This window comes from Enhydra lutris, unplaced genomic scaffold (genome assembly GCF_002288905.1).
Source record: "Enhydra lutris kenyoni isolate GAN:26980312 unplaced genomic scaffold, ASM228890v2 scaffoldscaffold92, whole genome shotgun sequence".
NCBI lineage: Eukaryota > Metazoa > Chordata > Mammalia > Carnivora > Mustelidae > Enhydra > Enhydra lutris.
The window spans coordinates 311,565-331,940 of NW_019154176.1; the positions used below are offsets into that span (position 1 = coordinate 311,565).

The 20,376-nt window shown below is 49.5% G+C and overlaps 1 protein-coding gene across 6 annotated transcripts; it reads right to left on the reverse strand.

Annotated features, from left to right (window-relative positions):
• Positions 1–361: 361 nt before the first annotated feature.
• On the reverse strand, positions 362–20,174 carry LOC111162522 (zinc finger protein 333). Of its 6 annotated transcripts, none has more exons than XM_022526994.1 (10): positions 20,103–20,174; positions 16,817–16,860; positions 15,749–15,872; positions 14,071–14,153; positions 10,570–10,657; positions 4,491–4,585; positions 3,710–3,920; positions 3,257–3,358; positions 2,376–2,452; positions 362–1,879 (listed from the first exon to the last, which is right to left on the reverse strand). In XM_022526994.1, the coding sequence occupies exons 2-10, from the start codon at positions 16,853–16,855 to the stop codon at positions 782–784; spliced, it is 1,917 nt and encodes a 638-aa protein (XP_022382702.1). In that variant the 5' UTR covers positions 16,856–16,860; positions 20,103–20,174; the 3' UTR covers positions 362–781. The 6 variants fall into 6 exon arrangements, with proteins under 6 accessions (XP_022382702.1, XP_022382701.1, XP_022382703.1 ...); XM_022526993.1 differs by lacking the exon at positions 20,103–20,174 and adding an exon at positions 19,574–19,610 and having other exon boundaries at positions 4,491–4,579; XM_022526995.1 differs by lacking the exon at positions 20,103–20,174 and adding an exon at positions 19,574–19,610 and having other exon boundaries at positions 3,794–3,920.
• Between the last annotated feature and the right edge of the window lie 202 nt (positions 20,175–20,376).

Sequence of the window (20,376 nt, forward strand, 5' to 3'; positions counted from 1 at the left end):
TGGTCATGGAATGGCTCCTCTAGTGCCAGACATCATGTCTGTTTGTACAAAGGGCAAGACGTGGAGGGATCTAGATAAATATTCCTTTACAACATCCTTCCCAGGTATCACATTCAATAACTTCCCATACTTAGAAAGGCCAGGACTGCAGGGCAGGCGGCAGGGGGGGTGAGGGGGGGCTCCTCTAGCTGCAAGGACCAAGAGATAGAGGTTTTTTAACAGTGCACATTACCAATCTGAACAAAAAAAGTAAGTCCTTTTTGTAAAGAGGAAGGGGCAATTTTGACAGGCAACTAACAGGATACGCCACACCAAAAACAAAACAGATACCTGACGTTCAATAACATAAACACCACATTCTCTGCTCACAATGAAATTAAATTAGAAACCAACAAAAATTTGTAAAATAAAAAAAAAAAAAACCACCCACCCATATACATGCAGGAACTTTCCAGAAGCACAGAAATGTTCTATATCTTAAATGGCATATTGGTTACATATACATATGTATGCACTTGTCAGAGTCCTCCAACTATACACTTAAGATCTATGTATTTCACTATAAGTAATTATACCTCTATAAAAATATACTTATGTCCTGTTGTTTTAAAATCTAATTATAAATAACTCACAGGCCAAAGAATAAGTGATAATAGAAACTAAGACAATATTCGGATTTCAACCAAAATGAAAATATGTATCAAAACATGTGATGTAGCTAAAACAAGTACTACAAGAGATGATTATAGCCTGGAACACATATATTTTTAAAACTTGGAAGTCACTCAGCAAGGGGCCCACTATGCAGATGGGACACTGATAAAGCCAGGCCACCATTCCTAACGTTCTCTCTCCCGGCATGAATTCTTTTATGCACAGTAAGTGAAGAGCTGTGCCTGAAGGCTTTCTCACACTGATTGCATTCATAGGGTTTCCCTGCAGTGTGAGTCCTCACGTGCACAATAAGGTGTGAAGACTGACCAAAGGCTCGCCCACATTCCTGACAGGCGTAGGGCTTCTTGCCAGTGTGCGTCCTTGCATGTTTCCTGAGGGATGAAGGTTCACTGAAGGCTCGCCCACATTCCTGACACACATAGGGCTTCTCTCCCGTGTGAGTTCGCATGTGACTCTTGAGCGTTGAGAGGCGACTCAAGACCTGCCCACAAGTAGCGCACTCATACAGTTTCTCCCCGGTGTGTATCCTTTTGTGGACGTTCAGATGAGTGCTCGTCCGGAAGGGCTTCCCACACTGGTTACACGCATACGGCTTCTCCCTGGTGTGAGTGCGCAGGTGTGTCTTCAGCGACGAGTGCTCCCTGAAGGCCTTCCCGCACTGACTGCACCCAAAGGGCTTCTCTCCTGTATGAGTCCTCACGTGGCTCCTCAGAGAGGATGGCTGATTAAACGCTTTCCCACAGTCCTTACATTCGTAGGGCTTCTCGCCCGTGTGGTTTCGCTGGTGCAGAATTAGGTTAAAGTTCCTAGTGAAGGTTTTCCCACACTGAGCACATTCGAAAGGCTTCTCTCCAGTGTGAGTCCTCAGGTGGCGCCGCAGATTTGAGGAATACTTGAAGGCTTGCCGACACTCCTGACATTCAAAGCACTTCTCCGCGGTATGAGTCTTCTCATGCCTGATCAGGTCGGAGCTGTATCTGAAGGATTTCTCACATTTGCTACACACGTAGGTTTTGTCCCCACGATGGATTTTGTCTGGCACAATTAGGTGAGCGGGTTGGAAGAAGGATTTTCCACCCTCGTGGCATTCACAGGGGTCACCTCCAGCGTGAATTCTCTGGTACTGAAAAAGCGGTTTGATGCCGTGAAAGGGTTCCCCAAGTTCACTGTAATTATAGAGTTTTTCTCCAGTCTGAGGTTGCTCCTGTCAATTGAGGAAAATAGGAAGACCAAAGGCTCTATTACATTCATAGGAAAAAGGCATTTCTGGTGCTAAAGCTTTTAGCACTTTAGTGTGTCTGCACCATTTCTCCCAAGTCCCTTCAAGTGGATGCTCTGCCACAGAGAGCTGTCATTTTCATTATATTCAGGAGGCCTCTTAGATGCAGTTTGGCTGAGTTAGAGGCAAATTAAGTTTTAAACACTTGATGTCTATTCACATTTATAAATATGGCTGCTATGGAAACTCTGGGAAACACATGCCTTGATCAACATGGAGGGTTTTCCCCAACTCATGACATTCATAGACTCTCTCCCAAGAATCTGCTTTCCCCTGCGTGAACACCACTTGCCTTGAATCTCTCTCTCTCTCCTCTCTCTCAATCTTTCCCTCTCTGGCCTCTTGTGCTGCTTTTCTAATCTACAGCAACCCCAGACTTGTCCTACGACAGAGGACTAAGAAAAACCCTTGGGCACCTTACCCTTTTCATGCCAGTGGATGGACTCTCTGCAAAAATATCTGGGTGAGAAACTGAATCTTGGGGTTGATGCTGAGGTTCTGGAATGAATAAGGATAGAAAAATTAAGTACACAGGGAAGGAAACTGTGGGACCAAGGCAACCATAAAAGTAAGCAGAGAACATGCAGATTTTTTTTAAATACTGATTCTAGAGGTACCTAGGTAGCTCAGTCAGTTAAGTATCTGATTGTTGATTTTGGCTCAGGTCATGATCTCAGGGTCATGAGATCAAGCCTCACATCAGGCTCCTCGCTCAGTGGGGAGTCTGCTTGAGCTTCTCTCTCTTCCTCTCCCTCTGCGCCTCCCCCCACTCGTGTGCACACTCTCTCTCACAAATAAATCATCTCTTTCTTAAAAAATAAAATATAAATACTGATTCTAACTATGGGAGAAAATTGTAAAGAGGAGGAATGTATCAAAGAGTAAAGGAAATTTTAAGGTATTTGACTATGTGTAAGGAGTCACGTAACCATAGAAACAAGGAATGGAAATGGTAGATAAGTTACTAAGAAAGAGTTCTAAGAAGATTGAGACTGAAATGGAGAGAAAGTATTAGCAAGAACACACAGGTGGGGAGGCACTGGACAAAGCATACACATGCTATATACATATAAAACACACACATGATAAACTATACACATGGACATGATAAATGTGAAGAGGAGGCAGGACAGATCGTTCTATGAAACCAGAGTAGAGCATTATGGATAAAAAGGAAGGAGGCAGAATCTAGTAAAGCAGCTCTGTAAAGGGCAATGGAAGCATTTCCCTTACTAACCATTTCCAAACTTAACACTCATCTCGTGATCAGAGCTGGTGCTCCCTGATCTGCCTGCTGCTCACCTGGACGGGTTCCTGGGAAGGTTCTTCTCTCAGGGGCCCACAGCTCTTCTCCTGGCTCCGAAAGGGAAAGCATACTGGGTTTGCCTAGCTGATCTCCTGCTCCTGTGGAAAGGTGCAAGGTGTTAGCAGACCAGGCCTGCCATTAACCAGGGTTGACATTCTGAAGTCTCTAGAGGCACTGGAGATGGGAAGAGCAAAATGAGCCCACCTACATTCTCATGGGCATGGCAGAGCTCTTTCACTAAGGAACCAAAGTACAAGCCCCCTCACTGGGTCCCAAAGAACAATGGGATTCTCTAGTCCCCAAAACCCAGGGCCTCACTCAGAGAGACACTTGAAAAGCCCAGAAACTTTTAACCATGGAGAAACAGAGAGCAGCAGAGAGACCTTCATTCCCACAGGAAACCCCTGGACAGTAAGCACCATGACAGCAGGATTTGTCTGTTTCTTCACCTCTTGATTTCCCAAACCAGCACATCTCTGGGGATGCATAGGTGTTGCAGGAGTGTGTAGATGAAGCAATGAGCCTGTCTTTACCCACGGAGGCCAAGTTCCTATAGTTCTCCAGCATCACATCTCTGTACAGGCTTCTCTGGGCAGAGTCTAAAAACATCCACTCCTCTGGGGTGAACAACACAGCCACATCAGCAAAGGTGACGGGTTCCTGAAACACACACCCATCCCAGCTCAGCCAGGGGCTACCTCATCAGAACCAGGAGTTCTGAGGTCTCAGAATCTGCCCGTTGGCTCAGACCCCAGAACAGAACTCTCCTCCTTCTACTTGTTCCTCCCTGAGGGACAGCGTTCAGACATGTGGCATCAAAGGACTGAGCCATTGGCAACTAGCCAGGAAACCATGGCAGTTTTATTCCCTTCCAGCTCCAATGTCCAGCAGACCTGAGCATGTTGTAGGCAAGAGAGAAGTATTTGGTAAATGACAATTGTTTGCCCCCAGAGACCGTGAAAACTAAGAGGCAAGGACAGCAGACATCCTTGCTGTTTTCCCTCCTGATGCTCAGCAGAATGAGGTATCCACAGCTAAGGAAGGTCTGAATGAAGCTGTGAGACCACTGCCTGGGTTGTCCCACACCTCCCCTCCACACACACACCCATTACAGGAGGTCCAGTGCCTAGAGGCCTGGAGACCAGACCTGTGGGGTGAAGAAGTTCCAGGCCAAGGGAAGAGGATAAAGGCCCAAGCAAGAAAGAAGAGCAACATGGATTTCTTACTTACCTGAAGACAGGTGATCAGTACGCCCCGCGCCCCGGCTTCCTCCTCTGTGCTCTCCTTCTGGAGCCAGGCGGGGTCCTGGGCAAGCAGAGCTACATCTCGGAGAGGAGGGAAGCCAAGAGGCTCCGTGAGCACACCCACAGTTCCGAAGGCTACCCACCCCGATGTGAGTGACCACATGTACACACACATATGCACTCACGTTTATGCACCCGTGCACACTCACATACACATGTATGCTGTCATGTAAACATGCGGACACATGTACACACAAAACATACATACACAGGCACATACACTTACAGAGAACAGGCACACACACACACGCACACACATTTTTTCCATTCCAAATTTCTGGAGTCACAGTCTCAATTTACCAACAGACTCTGGAGTTTCTGGGGCACCCCCCAACGCCCCTTGATTCAACCCTGGGTCAGCATTCTTCCCTAGCTGCTCGGCACCTTCCTCTACACCACTATGCGGGGCCAGTAGAGCCCCAGGACTTAATCATAAGTAGGCGACAGAGAAGCTGCCAGCACCCCAAGTCTGCCTGTGGGAAGGCAGCATCTCCCCTTCCTGCCTTCAAACCAACCACACCCCTCCATCCCCACAGGGCCTCCTGGCTCGGCCTATTATAGACAAGCAAGTGACCCCCCCACACCATCCGTTGTCTCCCTGCACCTTCACCTTACCCTGTGACAGGACACTCCCCCTTAGAAATTAATCCTGACTTAAAAAATAATGTATATCGTACAAATAAATACAATAAATTACAGATTATTAAAAAAAGAAAACCTGGGCCCCTGGGTGGCTCAGTGGGTTAAAGCCTCTGCCTTCGGCTCAGGTCATGATCTCAGGGTCCTGGGATCGAGGCCCGCATCGGGCTCTCTGCTCGGTAGGGAGCCTGCTTCTCCCCGCCCCCCCCACCCCCGCTCTCTCTCTGCCTCTCTGCCTCCTTGTGATCTGTCTGTCAAATAAATAAATTTAAAAATCTTTAAAAAAAAAAAAAAAAAGAAAACCTGAACCATGTCCAATCTCTGACCCATGTATTCCCCTCCTGGGGCTGCTATAACAAAGTGGGCAAACTGAGAGGCTTAACGCCACAGATACATATTCTTTCTTGGTTCTGGAGGCCAGAAGTCCAAGACCAAGTTGTCAGCCAAGTGCCACTCTGAGGCTCTGCGTAGAATCCCTCCTTGCCTCTTCCTGGCTTCTGGCGGTGGCTGTCCAGAATCCTGGGTGCTCCCTGGCCTGCAGCTGTATCCCTCCAATCTCTGCATCTGTCATCACATGGCTGTCCTCTCCCCGTGTGTCCCTGTCTCCCCCTGGCATGTTTCTCCCTCTATCTTTTTTTTCTTTTTTAAGATTTTATTTATTTATTTATTTGAGAGAGAGAGATAGCGCACAGGGAGGAGGGGCAGAGGGAGAGGGAGAAGCAAGCTCCCCGCTGACCAGGAAGCCTGAGGCTGTACTTGATCCCAGGACCCTGGGATCACAACCTTAGCCAAAGACAGATGCATGTTTCTCTTCTTAAAAGGACACCAGTCACACTGGATGAGAGGCCCCCATCCCAACCTCACCTTAACTCAATAGCAGCTGCAGACACTTATTTCCAAGTGTGGTCCCAGTCACAGGCACAGGCACCAGTGGTTAATTAGGACTTCAATATACCCCTTTGGGAGGACACAATTTAAGCCAAAACACTCTGCTTTTCCCTCTACATACGTACTATTTTTGTTCCCCACTGTGGGCAACCAACTCACCATCCATTTCCTCACCTCCCACTCACTCACAATCACCACCACTCCAAGGACAGGCACCTCACTCAGACCACCAGTGACCCCCCCCCCACCCCTGGTGGGTATTCAGTCAATGTGTGTGGTGATCTAGTCCCTCCACCCTGAAATGACTACCCCTCGAGCTTCCTTATACCTCCTCCATCCCTCACCCTTCTCACTTCCCTCAGCCTCTGCCTTGGCAGACTCACCCACTCTGGGCATCAGTTCCCACCCAGCCTGACCGGGCCCAAACCCCTGGCTGACTCTCTCCCCTGAACTCCAGACACACCTGCACACCATCAGCTCATGTCCCCACTCATCTCTCTGGGGAATTCCCCTTACACCCACAGTGAGATGGGGGGAAGGGCTGCTGCCATCACAGAGGACTGCTACCAGGCCTTGAACTTGCCCTGCTGGGTTTCGAGATTGCTTGGGACCCATAACCCCTTTTTTCCTCTCCCTTTGGGAGAGGAAGCATGTACCTTGTGTGTGTCCCACCAATGTCTTTTGGAAACAGAGGACTTTTTTTCTCATTTCACAGGTTCACAGGTAAAGAGGAATTTTGCACATGGTAGAGCCCACACCCCAAGTCTTCCCATGCCTGATTTAGATAATTCATACGGACTTGGGGACTTCTTGAGTTCATGAGATTTGGGACTTAGTGTTGATGCTGGAATGGGTAATAACTCGGGTTGTCAAGATTGTCTGACTGTATTTTGCATATGGGGAGGACATGAATTTGAGGGGAGAGGGACCAGAGGGCAGACCATTATTGGTTGAATTGTGTCCCTCCAAAATTATAAAGTTGTAACCCCCCACTACCTCAAAATGTGAACTTATTTGGAAACAGGGTCTTTGCAGATGTGATTGGCTAAGATGAAGTCACAGTGGAGAGGAGTGGGCCCCAAACCCAATATGACTGGTGTCCTAAGAAGAGGAGAAAAGACAGAAGCAGGGACACGTGAGGGGAGAGGGCCATGTGATGACGCAGGCAAAGACCAGAGTGATGTAGCTACAAGCCAAGAACACCAGGGATTGCCAGGAAGGGGCCTCCCCACAGGCTTCAAAGGAAGCACGGCCCTGCCAACACCCTGTGGAAACTTGTGGCCTCCAGAAATGTGAGATATGAATTTCTGTTGTCTCATGCCCCCCACCACCAAAAATGTGCTCAACACCTTATTCTCAAAGGCTGTTCTTCCAGCGTCCCTGATCTTAGGAAGAACATCCCTGCCTCAGATGGGAAATCTCACCCCTGACACTCCAAAGACCCCAACAATTAATCAAAAACAAAAACAAAAACAAACAAAAAAAAAAAACCTCAGTGATGGTATCTCTACAGGGAGCACTCATCTCCCCCCACCCCCACCCACCCCACTCCCTTTCCTCCTGCCCCCCTATCCCCACCATGGCTGATGCCACATCAGGCCTTTCTTTTTTGAATCCACTGAAAGGTCACTCCCTCAAAGTGCCTCCCCTCCCCGGTGTCCTTCTTTCCTCTAGAAGGACCCTCCCCCTTTCCTCACAGCCTCTATCTATCTGTAACCACATGGTTTTTGGCTTCCCTAGGTACGTATTTTCTGCCACCCTCATGGGATTGGAAGCTTTGGAAGAACAAACCTGGGTTCCCTTTCCTTTTACACCCCCTCCCCACACTGTGCTTGGCACATGAATGCTCTGGATTGTCTGGCAAAGGAAAGCATACAGGACTCGGCAAATTATCTCAACTCAACCTCCTACGTGTGTCTTACCCAATTCCCCACAGTGTAGACAAGAATTAACACAACAGGACTGACTGCTGGCCCTTGGGAACATGGATCTACAGAGGGTTCCCCCACCCTAACTGGTAAGAGGGGCTCACTCTGCTTAAACTGTTTCTACAAACACTGGTTTGTGCTGAATGCCTGCTTCCCTTCCAGGAGTCCGGCACCTGCCAACAGGAGCCAGGTTCATGCTGGGCAGAGGGTGCCAACACGACCAGCCCCGAGTGAAAAACCTGGGCACCGAGTCTCTACTGAACTTCCCTGGTAGACATCACCTCACATGTGTTGTCACAGCTTGTTGCTGGGGGTATTAAGCATGTCCTGTGTCACTCCACTGGCAGAGGCTTCCAGAAGCTCATTCCTGGACTCCCCCAGACTTCAGTTAAGACTCCAGTTCTGTGCCCCTTCACTGTGATAAACCACCACCATGAGTACGACTGTGGGCCAAGGGGGGAGTCCTAGCGAATGGCCACAACCAGGAGTGGTCTCCGGGACCCCGCCACACCCACTCCGCACTCACCACTGGTCTAGGCCACTACCACCCCATTCCTCACGGCCTCCACCCACCGCTTGGATCCTCCCGGAGGCCCTGCCACCTCCCGTGCTGGAGAGTTCTGCTAAAACCGCAGATGCATGGCACCTCTGACCCAAACACATCCCTCGCTCCTGGCAGCCTGAGCACATGGCCGGGATCTCCTCCCATGCTTCCAGGCCCTGAATGATCCAGAGCCCAACCTTCTCCAGTCAGCTCACACCACTCACCCCTTCCCTCTGCTCCCTTCACAAGTATCTCGGTCAGCTCTGCTGTATAACAAAATCCCAGAGACAGGGCTGCTTAAACAGTAGGAATTTACTTCCTCACAGTTCTGGATGCTGGCAGTCTAAAAGCAGGAAGCCAACATGGTTGGGCTAGTGAGAGCAGTTTTCCTAGAGAGAGCTCTGGTGTCTCTCCTTCTTGTAAGGACACCCGTTCTATGGTATTGGGGCTCCATCCTTATGACCTCATGCAACCTTAACCACTTTCTTAAAGGCTCAGTCTCCATCCAATATGGTCACATGGGAGGTTAGGACTTCAGCATATGATCTTGGGGTACAGGGAGGTAGGGACCAGCCACAGCTTCTGGAGACATTTTCAGCTGTCATGACTAGGGGCTGTTATGGGCTTGTGTCCCTTTAAAAACTCATAGGATGAAGTCCTAATGAATACCCAGTGCCTCAGAATACGAGCATCTTTGGACATGAGATCTCTAAAGAGGTCATTATTAAAATGAGGTCAGATGGGTGGGCCCTAATCCAATATGACTGGTGTCCTTGTAAGAAAACAAAATCTGAACACAGACACATACACAAAATGAAAACACAAGAAGACAACCACCTACAAGCCAAGGAGAGATGCCTGAACAGGTCACAGCCCTGAGAAAAACCAACCCTGCCAATCCCTTGATCTTAGACTTCTGGCCTCCAGAACTATGAGAAAACCAGTTTTGTGGTTGAGCCATGCAGTCTGTGGTACTTTGGTAGGAGAGCGTCCCCTGGCGGACCAAGACAAGAGACGCTCCAGGCGTCTGGTGGGTGGAGGTCCGGGACACCGCTAAACACCCTACCCAGCACAGACCTGCCCCTCCACAGACAAGGATCTGGTCCCAAGGTTCAGTAGTGCTGCAGTGAGAACCCATGGTCTCACTTCCAATTTCCAGAAACTTCCCTCTGCCCGCAAGATGGGGCACGCTTCTATTGTATTCTGGTCTTCGTTGAAAAATCTGACCGCCCAGGAAGGGGCCAATGTTTTGAGACTGTATCCCAGTGCCCACCTCACCACAGGTGAGCCAACTATGAAGAGTACTTCAAGAGCGCAGTACCCTAAGTACTTCAAGAGTACTTCAAGGCAAAGCCTTGCCCAGAAAGCTTACCAAAAATACACAGAAGAGTAATACATTACATAATCTAAGAATTACTTCCTGTTGATGATACAAGAGATTCCAAATGCAAGACTTGATGATACTGTTCAGAAACAAAGTTTATTATTCTCACTAGAAGGCAAGATGGAAGGAAACAAATGCCCTGCAATTATAGCTAAAAGGGGTTATTTGTCCTCTGGAATTAATTTTTCCCCCCACTTCTCAGGACATGTGGTTTGTTTTAACCTCATTCTTTATAAACTCAGTTAAAACATATCCATTTAAATTCTTTATAAGCGCAGTTAAAACACGCCACTTACAGTAAATTCAACTGTCATTTTCAGCATCAACATAACTGTGGAGACTTTAACCTTACCCAAAAAGAGGCGTGGACTTGGCCACAGGTGAAGGGAGTCTGCTCCTTCTTAACAGAAAGACCAAAGACCAAAACAAAAAACCCAAAAAGATTCCCAGCCCACAATCCTAAGAAAGCACGTTTCCCCTTGAATGCATAAAGAATGGTGACTGACTTTACTATGTATTCTTTCCTTCTGGTGCAGGGAAATGCCTGTGGTCGGAGGAAAGGAATGGGGGGATGCAAGTTCCCAGACCCCCAGGCCACCAATTCCACCTGGCTCTCACTCACCAGAATCCCCGGCCATCCCCAGCTCAGGGACACCCAGTGCAGGCACCGGCATGGCCACCCTCTGAATCTGCACGGCCGCCTTCAGCCCCTAGACAGTGACAGGGACAGATCAGAGTCACACAGTCAATGGAGTCTGCTCACAGCTCTTCACCCTGACTGAATTTGCAACGTAGACCCTGCTGAGGACAACACACTGATAAAACTGAGACACACCCAATGTAGTTTGTCCAGATTAATCTGGGTACAAAACTAATCACTGTGATAGAATTTCAACCTCAAAATGAGATGGAGAGGGGATCCGGGCTGAGGAGGCAACCTCTGAGAAGCCTCCAGGAGTGGGGGAAACACTGGAGCAAAGAGGGGTGCAGATGGCCAGCAGGCTGAGGGGTAGTGGGGGGAGGTGGACCCCCAAACATGATGCACGGTCAGTAAGTTATTCCCAGAAGGAAGCCCTGTGGTGGGAGAAAGGGTCTGAACTCCCCTCCACTGGTGGATGCTCCCTCAGGGAAGGTGTCTGACCGGACCTGCATTTCTAAGGGATGTCCCTAGCCTCTGTATCCAGGGTGGGGCCCAGCAGAAATGGGAGCCTGTGGGGAGCAGTTCTAGGGGTCCTTGAGAACTATCAGTGGCTCTGGGGAGGGTGGTGGCACTGGGGACAGCAGGAGCAGTCAGAGATAAGTTATATCTTGGGGGGGAAGCTCAAAGGACTTGGTGGTGGGGGCAGGTCCCTCAGTGTGGGTGATAGGCAGAAATGCTGAACCGCAGGCCTTCCTGGCTGGGGCTGGGCCCTCACAGCAAACATCCTCCCAGGTTTACTGTACATCCAGAAGACCAAGGTGACACCCAGAAAGGCAGACAGTCCTCTGGAATCAAAGGTGTCCCCCTGTCTCCAATTGTGGGCCTAATCTGCATCCTCAGGTCCAGCCCGGCCCCCAAGAGAAGGCACAGAGGGGACTGAGCAGGACAGAGGTGGCAATGAAGCTGCTCTGAGCCTGAGGGACCCTCAGTTTTGGGGTAGTGCCATCAGAAGGCAGACATGCAGGTCGGGCAGCTTCAGGCCTGGTGACTCCCCTACAGCACTGCGGGCACCAGCCACCGAGGGTCTCAAGGACTGAACACGCCACAGATGCAGAGGTGAACCCGGCCCTTTCTGGTTCTGGGGGTTCAGCGAGGGGCTTAGGCCACAGGCCCTCAGAGGCACTGCAAAGTACTTCGCTGAAGAAAGGCTAAAAGCCCTAGGTTCTGAATATAAATGTTGTTCTGTGTTTTCTTAGAGTCTGTGTTTGTCTATTTAGCAGGCATCCATCACAGGACCAAACTCTCGCCCAGAGCTGTTTACATCTGCCCGGCCATCCACAGCCCATCCTCTGAACCCTGTCCTTATCCAACGCTCACGCAAGCCAATATCCCCCCTGCCCTGAAGCAGCATGGAGGGGACACAGCATGGGGGCGGAGGATGGGGGGGGGCGGCTGGGAGAATAGAAGGGCTGAGCCTGGAGACCGCTTCCTCAGCCTGTTTCGGGGTTTTTCTGGGAGCAGTCTCCAGCCCTCTATGTGCCTGCCCTCCCCTGGCCTAGCTGGCCTTGAGGAGGAGGCCACAAGGCCTTATTCTCACGTGACAGGGAGGCCTCAGAGCTGCCATGGGGCCTCAGTCATTGTGACGAGGCCCGACGATGCCGGGAAGGGCCAGCTGAACCACCAGCACTTTCAACCACCTGGCAGGTGGTAGGATTCCCAGCCAGCAGACCCCGGCCGCTAGGACGGCAATCTCTGCAATTACGCCTGGATTTGACTCCCAGCTCCAAATGTGGCTGTACCACTTACAGGCTGTGTGTCTTCATGGATGAACCACTCAGTTTCTCCACATGTGTGTCCGGGTGGACCTCCTCTGCCCGTTCAAAACATTCTGTGACGGCTTGTTTCCTGAGGCTCAGATGCAGCAGAACCCCCTCCTCTCCCACACTCAGCGCTCACTGCTGAGCTAGGAGTGGAACTCTGTGGAAGGTGCTGGAATCCCATACTGAGGGGAAAGAGCCCACAGAAACTGGAGAGGACAGCTGTGCCTTGTGAGTTCTCCTCCCTCACAGGGTCCATCTGCTAATCAAGACACAGGGACGGAGAGGGCCTGGAGTGCCTGCATTCGCGCCTTCACAAACAAGCATTAATTGAGGGCTCTGTAATGACACACAGAATGCTCTGCATGGGGTTACGGCAACGAGCCTGTCAGATGAGGCCCCTGCAGCTCCAATGAGGTATTTTCAGACCTCAGGGCCTCCAAAGCAACAAGCCCTTTCCCAAGCAGCTACTGGAGGACAATCTCCACCTAGACAAAAATGTGAACAAACGGTGAGGAAGACATGGAGAGTGAGGAGTGTCTCAGCTGCCCTGGGGTCTGATGAGAGCCATGCAGGGGTGAGGGCTTCAGCTACCTTGTAGCCCACACCAGGATGTGCAGGGTTAAGTTTCTGCATGCTCAGAGCAAAGCAATGAAGCAGGTCTCTACCATCCAGGCCCTGCCACCCCATCCACAAGGTTGGCATCTCTGACACCCTGAGACGGACACCATCCATGACAGGGGTGGAGGGGGACAGACTGGGGGAGCCCAGAGATCTCACTGGCTCTGGGACAAACAGGCCCAGCCTGGCAGTGAAACTGGGCTCTGTATGTCCCCCTATCCAAACCCTAACCCTCATCTTGGAAATCCCCAAGAACTGGAACCTAAACCTTGGAAATTCCTACAGTAAGGGGAGCGGGAACTCAGTGCCAAGGTGGGGGTAGCGGGGCTCAGTCTGTTCCCTCGTGCGCTGGAACACGCCACCTGGCTCTGAAGGCTCTGCCACGCTGTGACAAGGGTTCATTTCAGGTGCAGGATCTCGACTTCTCTCCTCAGTGGGGAGGGGTATGCAACAGCTCTCCCACGTCCCTTATAGTCAGGGCGACCCTCTCTCCCATGGTTCTCTCATCAGGTCTAGGTTAGAGTTCCTCCTGAAGCCATTCTGGATGTGGCTGAATCATCTCTCCAGGCCCAGTTTGCTCCTAGCGAGGGGTGAGTGACGACAACAACCCCACCAACACCCGCAAAGTGCCCTGGGCTGCTCTCCTCCCCGTCAAGGCAGGTTTCTAGCACTTTCAGAAGTACACCTTGCTTAGACGGGTTGAGGGCTCAAGGAGGTTGCGGGCTTTCTCCCATTCATGATTTCCATAGGGCTTCTCCAAAACACAGGAGTTTCCCATGACTGTGGAGGAGTAAACCATACTGCACACAAGCAATGTCTGACTCACACTGATGGCAATATTTACTCGGGATTCAAAGAGAAAGAGTCTTGAGTGACAACAGGGTTTGCCCAAATTCATGAGTCGTGGCCACTCCCTTCAGACCATGTGGGCATGTCCTTGAAAATGCCCCCAAATGTCTTCCTGGCTCTGGTGTGCATTTCCAACTCACAAATTCCTCAATTTCTCCCAAGACAGGGAACAAGGATAATCCCCCATGAATCTTACCATTTGCATACCCTGGGACGAATTTTCCTCCAAAATATCCTGCACAGGAGTCAATGTTTTGGATTTAAGTTGAGACGCCCAGTCTAAAATGAATTAGGAAAAAAAAGAAAAAATTAAGGTCTTTCAGAAAGAGTGGTACAAAATTGACCAAAATAAATATTTAAGTATTTATTTATTGTTTTTAAAATATTGTTTTTTAAATATTGACCCTAACCTTGGCCTGGTACCAAAAGGGAAGAAGGCATCAGGGAGCAAAGGGAGACACTGAAGAGTACAGCTGTGTGTGGAATGTGACAGTGACAGGAGCAGGGGGTGGGGATGAGAAACTCTGTCCTCCTGGGACTGAGAGAGACGTCACCAGAAGGACAGCCTTATCAGAGAAACAAGTAAGAGGCAATTAGGCCATATACACAGAAATGTTCCCCTCCACGAGGGATAAGACAGCAAGTGTGGGTATGATGTGGAGCCATCGGAACCCTCGGCCACCAGCAGTGGGAACGTAAAATGGTGTGTGCACCTGAGAAAGCACTTTGATGGTTCCCCAAAAAGCTCAGTAAACGACCCAGCAATTCCACTCCTAAGTATCAACCCAAGAGAACTGAAAACACACCCACATAAAATCTGGTACACGAATGTTCACAGCACTATTCACAAGAGCCAAAAAGTAGAAGCAAACCCAATGTCCGTCCACAGGCAAGTGGACAAACAAAACGTGGTGTGCCCACACAAGGAACACGACTCAGCCCTAAAAAGGAACAAAGCTCCGACACACACTACAATGTGGGTGAAACTTGACAACATTACACTAACGAAAGAAGACAGACACCAAAGGCCACATGTTCTACGACTCTCTTTATACAAAATGCCCAGAAAAGGCAAATCCGTGCACACAGAAAGCAGATGGGAGGAGAGGAGAGACTGGTGAAGACAGCACAGCTCTGTGAATATACTGAAAACCAGTGAGTTATACATTCTGAAAGGGTGGATTCTATGGTATGTGAACATCTCAGTTAAAAAAAAGAGAGACATTTGAACAGATCATTTCTGAGACCAAAGAGAAGTAGGAAAAGGCTAGCAGAAGAGAAAGACTACCATAGGAACTCACTTGAGAAACCTCACCCCAAAGAGTCTCATTTCCCCTTGCGATAAAGGGCCTCTGAAATGCTCTCAGACTGACCCTTCCCAGCACACCACCCCCTCCACCCAGTGGGCACCCCACACACACACACCCACACCCGTGGGGCCCTCAGCTCTTCTTCTGGCCCCACCCGGGAGCCCAGACTGGGTTTGCATGGTGGAATCCCCACTGCTGGATAAAAATACACATGCTGAGGGAAGTAGGGAGGGTTCACAGTGGGCTTGCCACTTCTGCATGGGCTTCAGCTCCTGGCACTGAGCCAGTGCCAGGGGTAGCAAAGTGATCACACCCAATTTCCAATGAACTCACTGAAGCTCTTCCACAAGGGCCCACACCGCACCACAAACACCCTCTCCTGTGCCCCTCAGGGATGAAGCCCTGAAACCCAAGGCCAAGTTCGGTGAGACCCATGCATTTGGAAGAATACAGATGGAGCTGTTTTCCTGCAGAAGCCCACTCATCTTCCTAGGGCATGCAGCTGGCCCTTAAAAGGCATTAGACACCTGCATGGGAGAAGAACCAGCCTGATGCTAGCCTTACCCCTGGGGGCCAGGGTCCCACACTTGTCCAGGATCACGTATCGGCACAGGTTCCTCCGCGCCCCGTCCAGCAACGCCCACTCCTGGATGAGCCCCGCCGCCACATCCTCGAAGGTGACTGACTCCTAAAACAACACACATATATTCTAGCTCAGCAAGGACCACCTGAAGGACAACTGGTTATCACTGGGGAAGGGAACACATTCAGCACATTCAGCTCTGCCACAGCAGAGCTCAGCAAACCTGACCTGCCTCCTGTTTCTATAAATAAAGTTTTATTGGCACACAGCCATGCTCATTTCTTTGCCCATCTCTAGGGCTGGTGGTGTGCTGTATCAACAGCTGGGACAGCGACAGGGATCAGATGGCCAACTGAGCAGACAGCATTTCCTTTCTTTTAATAGCTGGACAAATCTGAGAGTGTAAGCTTTGGGTCTCTTTGTCACTTCACACCACCAGTGACTGCCAGTGCCTAATTCTGGGCTCTGGAGAGTTTTCCCTACACTATTTAGGGCATCAAAAGTCTGGCATTGATCACTTAATTTTCATGAAACCCCTAGATCCCCTCCCAAGACTAAAGCGTTTTGTAATCTTTTATGTCTGGGAAAATAGGGCTTCCACTGCATCCTAGAAACTTAACGGTCTTTTAATTTCAGAATCCTGTAGTACAGCATGGTCTGACAGAGCACTCTGTGATGACGGGAATGTTCTAAGTCTGTGATTTCCAAAAAGGCAGCCACCAGCACGTGTAGCTGTTGAGCACTTGAGAAATGTGGCTCAGGCAACTAAGAAATTGGGTTTTTAATTTTACTGAATTTTAATTAATTTAAATTTATACAGATACGTGTGTTTTGGGAGGCCTCACGAGGGATGGTCTGGGTGTGGAACTCTGCTTCTGCCAAGTTTAAATGAGCCCCCCTCTGCAGTCAGACTCCAAAATTAGGCACAGAGCCCCGGGGTCACTGTGGGGACCCTCCTCCCAAGCCAGTTCCATAAGGTTGGGCACTGAAAGAGACCATCAGATCATGCTCTCCTCCCCCAACCATTCCAACTCCTCCAGTCCCCTCACCATGACAGCAGCGCCAGGATTTAAGGTCTCATTAGGCATCCTCCCTGCAATAAAAGAGACCAAGGTAAAAAAAAAAAAAAAAAAAAAAAGGGGGGGGGGGGGGGGGGGAGGTGCGGGTGGAAGCAGATCCCCGCACAGGGGTTTGGCTCAGGTAATTCTACTTCTGTGGGCCTCCCGCAAGGCAGCCCAGTGAAAACCCTAACATGGAATCTTTCCCAATAAGCCACATACTGGGCCCAGAGCCACCTGCCAGACTACACCCCCCGATCATTTCTAGTGGTTCCTCTCATCTAATAAAAGGATTATTTCCCCTCTTATATTCTCTCAAAATACCTCTCTCCAATAGCCTCAACTTTTCCTCCACTGCCTCTTATCAAGTTGTGATTTTTAATTTATTTGTTGAGGTGATTTTGCCTCTCCAACTATAATGTACATTCCCAAAGTAGACCTGTGTCCACATTTTTCAGGACTCCTAATCCTGCCACTAGCACAGCGCTTGATGCGTACTAAGTACCTTATATATCAGGGGCTGGCAAACTTTTTCTTTAAAAGGCCAGAGAGTTAATATCTTGGGATTTGTGGGCCAAACGGCCTCTAAGCCAACAATTTAACTGTGGCTGTAGCACAAAAACAGCCACAGACAACACGTAAACAAATGTGTCCCAATAAAACAGTATTTATGGAAACCAGCAATGGGTCAGATTTGGCACAGTTTGCCAAACCCTGCTCTGTAACATATAACACAGAATACATCAACCAAGTTCTCTCAACTGCACCTCCTGCATGGCCTCTCAAACACGCCAACTTTGCCAATTCTGCAATCATCATTAGGCCCCAAATACCAGCATGAGACCTGAATTGACTCTAGCTCATATATGGACTCTCCAGACACCCCATTTATGGCCAACTCAATTTCAATTCCCAGTACTAACATATGCGAACTCTCAAATTCTTGTCCATCCTAAACTCCACACTCAACCCAGCATAGTGTTTTGTCTAAATCACAAACACTCTGTCACTCTCCTACTTAAAACTAATTCAGTGGCGGGGCACCTACGTGCTCAGTCGGTTAAGCATCCGACTCTGGATCTCAGTTCAGGTTCTGATCTCAGGGTTGTGAGTTCAACCCCTGCGTTGGGCTTCACCCCGGGCGTGGAGCCTACATACATACATACAAATTTTTAAAAACTGAAGGTTTCCCAATGGCCTCAGAACAAGGTCCAAAGTTTACCCGGGCATTCAGGGCCCTGCCTGCCTCTCCAACCTGGCTCATCCATTCCACACTTTGTTTTCTATACTTTAGCTGTCCCTCTTCTCTCAACTCCTGGAACACATCAGGCCTTGTCCTGCCTGAGAGGCTGCGAATCTGGAATGTTCTCTCAAATCTCCTCCCTACTCCTAGTCCACAGCCCAACCCCTTGTCTAGCTATATGCAGCTCATTTGGGAGATTCAAACATTTGTCCCTTGTAAGGGGTTTTTCCTGACCTCCTCTCCAAGTTCTCCTGTTCCATGTTTCCATATCACCCTGGTCATGATTAATTTAAGGCAGAATAAAACCTCCACAGAGGCAAGTATGGTATCTGTTTCAATCACATTGTTTCCCCCTGTACAAGGCCCAGTTCACAGAGGGCATCCCCAATGGAAATGTGCCAAACAATCAACACTCCCCAAGAGTAATTCAGTATTACCAGCCCGAGGCACGCACCTGCACAGACACAGACACTAATGTAACACCACAAAATCAAATACAAAAATGATTTAAAATGCCTCTTCATGCAACATAAATCAACACTAGTTTTCAGATGTCTTTAAGAAACAATGTTAAGTCTTTCTAAAAAGGCAAGGCAGAACTTGTGCTCTTTTTAACAATAAATACCTTACTTGAAATCTAAGGTCTACTTTTCTTCCAGAATTAATTTTATCCTCATTTCTCAAACATTAGTTTTAACCCTATTATTTTATTTTTTTTAAAAGATTTTATTTATTTATTTATTTGACAGAGAGATCACAAGTAGGCAGAGAGGCAGGCAGAGAGATAGGAAGGGAAGCAGGCTCCCGGCTGTGCAGAGAGCCCGATGCGGGGCTCGATCCCAGGACCCTGGGATCATGACCTGAGCCGAAGGCAGCAGCTTAACCCACTGAGCCACCCAGGCGCCCCTAACCCTATTATTTTAAAAAAAGACACTTCATTTACAGCCAACTCAATTTCAATTCCCAGCACTAACAAAGCAATGTCATCTTTTTTCCCGGAGTCCCATATGTTTTCTAAGCCTCATGGTGATTCACTCACAGGCTTGGGATAACCAGGGCAGAAACGGCCCTGAAAAGAACTGAATAATCTTCCTTTTCCTTGATGGTAAGACTTTTGAGGTAACTGGGAAATAGCTTTTCTTAAGATACCCTCATCTCGGGCGCCTGGGTGGCTCAATGGGTTGAGCCTCTGCCTTCTGCTTGGGTCATGATCTCAGGGTCCAGGAGTTGAGTCCCCATCCGGCTCTCTGCCTGGCGGGGAGCCTGCTTCCTCCTGCCTCTCTGCCTACTTGTGATCTCTCTCTGTCAAATAAATAAATAAAATCTTTAAAAAAAAAAAAATACCCTCATCTCACAGTGAAAAACACTGGCGCTCACAAATTAAAAGCTCTTTTAAATGAAAGAAAGGAATAAAGAGAAAGGAAAGTAAGAATCAAACAAAATCTAAGTTAACATGCCCTAAGCTAAGGAACTACAAATTGTCAGTCACCAAAAAACAAACAAACCTCTTTTCATCTAACTCATCCCTTGATAGAGGGTGCATTCCATTTTTTAAATTCACTTGAGCAGCCACTCAAACCAGAAGGCCCATGCAGACTCAGGACCTAACCTTCCAGCTGCAGGGCTAGATAACACGAAACGTCCTATGACATACAACGTGAATTACTAATAAACAGCTCCATGCGTAAGGGAGGTATGGTAGGGTCCTACAAATCCGGGAGGAAGGGTGAAGGCTGGGCCGGCTGGTGGCACCACATTCCTGAGCTGCGGGACCTGGACTCTACTACGCGATTTCCCTACCGATGGATGAGCGACTGTCCTATCTGCCCGGACAGGGGGCACCTGAGGGCAGCGGGCCGGGCCGGGCCGGGGATAAGGGGTAAGGGCTGCGAAGCCGAGCATTGCTGGCCCCATCCCGCCCTGGGATGCCACCGCGGGGAGGAGGCGCCGTCGCACAGGCTGCTTTCCGGGGCCATGCAGCCCCTCCCCGCACCCGCAAGGCCCTCCCCGCCTTCCCGATGGGCCGGGCCGCACCTGCAGATGGCCCGGAGACACTCCCACCGCAGCACGCAGCGAAGCCTGCACTCCCGCCGCCTTCCGCTGCCACAGCGCACTTCCGCTTCCGGCCTGGGGTGGGGGGGGGGCGCCGGGAGCGGAAGTGGCCGGGGTTGGGACCAGAGGAGCTTCAGGCAGAGTGACAGAAATGTTGATCCCCTTCTTCATCCAGCCTCGGAGAGTAAATCCTAGTTTCCTTCCCCGCAGGGAGAAGTCAGGCTCTGGGATAGGGTCGGACTGGACCTGCAGAGGG